Source organism: Taurulus bubalis (genome assembly GCF_910589615.1).
Source record: "Taurulus bubalis genome assembly, chromosome: 17".
Lineage (NCBI taxonomy): Eukaryota > Metazoa > Chordata > Actinopteri > Perciformes > Cottidae > Taurulus > Taurulus bubalis.
The window spans coordinates 9,284,028-9,289,350 of record NC_136605.1 but is presented as its reverse complement, the minus strand read 5'-3'; the positions used below and the strand labels follow the sequence as shown (position 1 = coordinate 9,289,350).

Below are 5,323 nucleotides of genomic sequence, written 5' to 3'. Positions count from 1 at the left end.
ATGTCAATCACCGAGCTCTCATGTGATGGCTCTTGCCGGTGACGTGCCAGCCATATGGGCGCTGGCATCACAGCCTTAGCTGGTATGTAACCCCGTCCGTCCCCAGTAGCTCACGGTTGCCACACGCGCACTCACACACACATGCTCACTTACTCACTCACACATATACACACAGGCACGCCAAGACGCACGTTCGCTCCGCAAGCTCCGGTTATTCGAGTGCGCGCGCTGGGAGAGAAGCACCCCTAAACAACCCATCAGCGCCAGTGAAAGAGAGCCGCGCGCTGCCTGCGCCTATACACTGATACGGAGCGTTGGTTCGCTCGCTCGTCCCTGAAGATGGTCTGAAACTCAAGCGCGTGTTTTTTTCTTTCTCCTTCCGATACCCTGTGAAGAGCTCGAGCCGAGGTAAGTTGGAACATAAACAACAACATTAGCAAACAAGAATGTATGAAAATGTATTAAAAATAAATCTTGGATGCTTAAGTGCCCGTCCAAAATGGAGGGAGAGATTAATCGAAAACATAGATTAACAGATTAATGAAAAGGTGTCGTCAATGGTTTACAGTTCTACTTTAAATAGCCAGTTTTGGTGACTTAAAGCATTTTTATCTTTTACATTTTGTAACACAAAACGCTAATGAATCTTATGGAAGTCTAATGTATTTAGTCGCCTTGTCTATGACTTTGCTCTGATATATCCTATCGATCCATGACGTGTAGTCTGTTTAAATCGGGTGATGGCACACTTTGAAATCCAATAAACTTGTAAAAAAATGTATATATATATATATATATATATATATATATATATATATATATATATATATATATATATATATATATATATATATGATGGCAGCACCATCTTTGTTGTTTTATTAGATGTCAGTCCGAGCGCGCTTGCTCAAATACCTCCTCACTCCCCCGCTCTACCTCGGCGTGCCCTTCAACTTTTGACATCAAAATCTACCTGGTTTATAAAAAGCTAAAATCAAATACCACGTTCGAGTCAAAAGGCAAGCGTCCCCAGCTTCATTTACAAGAGAGTAGCCCCTTTCAACAGCGCAAAGCCTGTAAATAGATCGTATCGGACACTAATTTGATTAAGAGATTCCTGCGTCTGGACCCTGAAACCGAGAAACAAAAGACAATAAGTATGCACGATAAGAATTTCTCTGCAAGATGTGGACATCATGTGGCCTCAGAGGACGTCCTCAAGCTTAATAGAAGATTTATTGATGATTTTGTCGATGATTTCCACGTTCAATCTCGGAGCAAATGAAAGGGTGGGACAACGCCATTGACTGTGACGGGCAGTGTGCATAATGATTTATCTCTGTTTGTCTTGTATTATCTTCAACAACCTATCTCGACATTACGTTTTTCAAACCACAGTTGTTGCTGTAACAGTGGCGCTATTGCAGGTTTTTTTGTTGCGAGATTGGATAGTCTAATTTTGTTTCGCGAGTTATGTTTTTTATATTTAACGAGGGCTAAAAGGATACAAGCAAATCCCATCTGTAAAAGGTTATCGCTGACTAAAAAGCTTTGAAATCGTGCACTCGTGCATACTGAATTATGTGTGAAATCTATTTCGTGTACGCTGCATGGTCTGTTAATTAAACGTTGTTGTGTTTTTTTCTTCTTCTAATTGAGCAAACCTCCTGAGCCTGAGATTTAAAAACTAGATTTTGCCCCTGGCACACCCCTCGAGATAATTAACCAACCATCACAGCCTGCCTACTATGGGCTGCAAGTATATCTGCTGCTGCACTATAATAATAGATGGGAAGTGAAACATGTCATGAGGAAGCCAATGGAGGCTCATTGAATCTCTCAAAGATAACCTCATCTCTCTGTAGCCGTTTCTTTTTCTGGGAAGAGACTGCACTTACCAATCAAGTGGTAGGCCGATCCATTTATTTTTCCCTTTAGATAGGCTATTAATGAGCATGCTTAGTTAATTGTGAATAGTTCATTGCTGGATATTAGTTAAATTACGGTTCGTTTTAACCGAGCACAGATTTTTTATTTTTTTTTCCGAAATATATTTGAAGTATTCTTCTTCTGGATAATGTATTATTATTGTTAGTATTATTATTATTATTATTATTATTATTATTATTATTATTATTATTATTATTATCATCATCACTATTTATTATTATAGCTGCAATAACATAAAGGGTTACCTTTCCTTTTGGTTCTTGAGTTAAGATATGTCTGTAAGCCTTAGTTTAATAATCAATGCGTGACTTTAAACGGAACTACCGCCTATCATTTAAATAAAATCCCGTTTGCATCCTCTGGGCAGAGGTGTATGGTGTGGATGAATAGTGCTGGAATGCAGCCAGGATTGTATATGGGCGTCAGGAGGAGTGAAAGTGGGGGCCCCCATGGGACCTGTAATGTGGCCCCTGCCGCTGGGACCCGCTGCGAGAGGACGCGACAGGGCACTGGATGACAGCAGGGATTTAAATGGGAATCCGTCTGGCTGTAACTCAGCGCAAAGCTTTAAGAGCGGATTTCTATCCTTTTTATTTTTCACAAATTTATACTATTTGTCCTTCAGGCCAAAATAAAGACACGGGTATATTTTATAACAAAAAAAAAATTATAATGAGTTTTAGTGATCTTGCACTTTGACATCTATATGCTATATAGCTCCAATATTTGGGTATTTATAAGAGCGCAATATAGAGTTTCTGATAAGAGTTATGATAGAAATGTCATCGTTTTTTTATTGTACATTCACAGTACACGGTCATTGTGAGGTTCCATTTTCGATTTCCTTTTCTCTCTTCTCCAGAGCTACAATGTTGACGAGGCTTTTCAGTGACCCCTCGCTGCTGCCCGATGTGCAGAAATACTCGGGCTGGGCGGACAGCGAGGACGAGGGCACCAAAGTCAAAGATGAGGATCGGGATAACCAGGACGACACGGCTGGATCTGAGCTGAGAGACGACAGCCAGACGCAATCTGAGCCCGGCGAGGAAGACGACGAGGACGACGATTTGGAGGAAGAGGAGGACGGAGAGGATGTAGAGGGGGACATGCCCAAGAAAAGAGGCCCCAAGAAGCGCAAAATGACTCCGGCCCGTGTCGAGCGCTCCAGGGTGCGGCGGGTGAAGGCCAACACAAGGGAGAGGACCCGCATGCACGACCTGAACTCTGCGCTCGACAATCTGCGTAAAGTGGTGCCCTGCTATTCAAAAACGCAAAAACTTTCCAAAATCGAGACGCTGCGGTTGGCCAAAAATTATATCTGGGCCCTGTCGGAGATATTGCGATCTGGGAAAAGGCCCGACCTTGTGGCCTACGTCCAGACGCTGTGCAAGGGACTCTCCCAGCCGACGACCAACCTGGTGGCGGGATGCCTGCAGCTGAACTCCCGTAATTTCCTCACCGAGCAGCAGTGTCAAGACGGGGGGAGGTACGGGTCCGGCTCCTACCCCATGCATTCCTACCCATACCAGTGTGCGCGTCTCTCCAGCCCCCACTGCCCGCCGGGCTCGGGCTCGAACTCGCATCCGCTGAGAACGCACGGCTACTCAACGTACGACTCTGTGTACGGTGGGAGCGGATCCCCGGAGTATAACAGCCCCGAGTATGAGGGGCCCCATAGCCCGCCCCTGTGTGTCAATGGCAACTTTTCTCTGAAGCACCAAGGCTCTGCGTCCCCCGACCACGAGAAGGGCTACCACTACTCTATGCATTACTCCGGCCTGCCTGGCTCCAGACCCACTGGGCCCCACAATCTGGTGTTTGGCTCCTCGGGGGCCCGGAGCGGCATTCACTCTGAAAACGTCCCGCCTTACCACGACATGCACTTACAACACGAACGGGCCCCCGTGTATGATGAACTCAACGCGTTTTTTCACAATTAAAACGAGAAGCCCGTCGTGCGTCCCCTGCAATCAACAATCTAACCACGGCACACTTTTTAAAGAGCTTACCCGCCAGGATTTAGGCATTCTGGAGAGATGTTTCACTCGTTGTCATTAGTGTTTTCTGTTCCTTTTTTCCGTCTTAACTTTTTCTTTTGCTATAGTCGGAGATGTAGTGGAGGGTAATCCATCTAACCCACAATCGTATCCTGTGCAACAGAATCTGTCCAGCTTTTCAAGCTGAAATAAATGAGATTTGATGAACAAATCACATCACGGCCTGTGATGACAATATTAATGCTATTTTAAAATGTGATTTGTGTTTGTATCGATGGTTGTTTGCATTTTGATGACTGTAAGTTGTTTATTTACCACTACGTCACTGGCGACAGCTACACCTTGACATTGGCGGTGATTTTCTAATCTTGTGAAAATTAGAAATAAATCAATGAACAAGCTAATGCAAATCACATTTACTTGCCTGTACGTGCGATATTTGGGGTGGGGGGTGGGGGGGGGGGGGGGGGGGGCTGTGGTTTTTGGAAATTATGAAATATAAGGAAATGCAAAGGGAAATACTGAACCGACAACAATAAGTGCTATTGGGTTGTTTTAGAAAAGTCTGTTCTCCAGCAAATCAATCGCTTGGCATCTATGCAAAACCCAACGAGACCAGAGAGAGAGAGAGAGAGAGGGGCAACAAGGCCCAGAAAGACACTGTATGTTTCATCAGCACTGTTGCCAAACACACACACACACACACACACACACACACACACACACACACGCGCACGCACACGCACGCACACACACACACACACACACACACACACACACACACACACACACACACACACACACTCACTGGAATGAACACCCAACGAATCTGACAATAGGGCAGGCCAAAAAAATAATGAATAAATAAATAATCAAAATAAAATGAAATCAGACGTTTTTTTATTTAATTTTTATTTTGTAATTCTTATTTATTCATATTAGCCTTATTCCTCTAGTTGAGCCATTGTACTGTTTATACATTTTGGTTCAACATTTTGGTTTTCATTTTTAATGCTGTGTTGAATAGGTTATTATTATGATTACTATTATTATCATTCTTCTTATTGCACGTATTTATTGTGTTGTTTTTTGTAATTAACGTTAATATTCAATGGAAATGAAGGGATCCCATGTGCTGCTGAGCATTTCTTTCATAAAATTCAAGACTTTCAACTTTGTATTCAACCAACTGTGTGGTAAATAAAATGACAATAAATGAGTCTGTGCAACTTGAATCCTTTTTTGTCATCCATCAAAAAGCCTTGGCATCTTATTAAACATACAACAATGTATAACTTTCCAATAAGCATTTACTCACACTCAATGGAAGATAAATCATCATTTTCACATCGAAATTAAATCGGACATTTTTATTG

At 42.9% G+C, this 5,323-nt stretch overlaps 1 protein-coding gene across 1 annotated transcript; it reads left to right on the top strand.

Moving 5' to 3' along the window:
- Positions 1–2,819: 2,819 nt before the first annotated feature.
- neurod2 (neuronal differentiation 2) lies at positions 2,820–3,890 on the top strand (the record flags this gene model as incomplete). The annotated part of the gene is made up of 1 exon (XM_079232719.1): positions 2,820–3,890. The coding sequence occupies one exon, from the start codon at positions 2,820–2,822 to the stop codon at positions 3,888–3,890; it is 1,071 nt and encodes a 356-aa protein (XP_079088845.1).
- Positions 3,891–5,323: the final 1,433 nt, after the last annotated feature.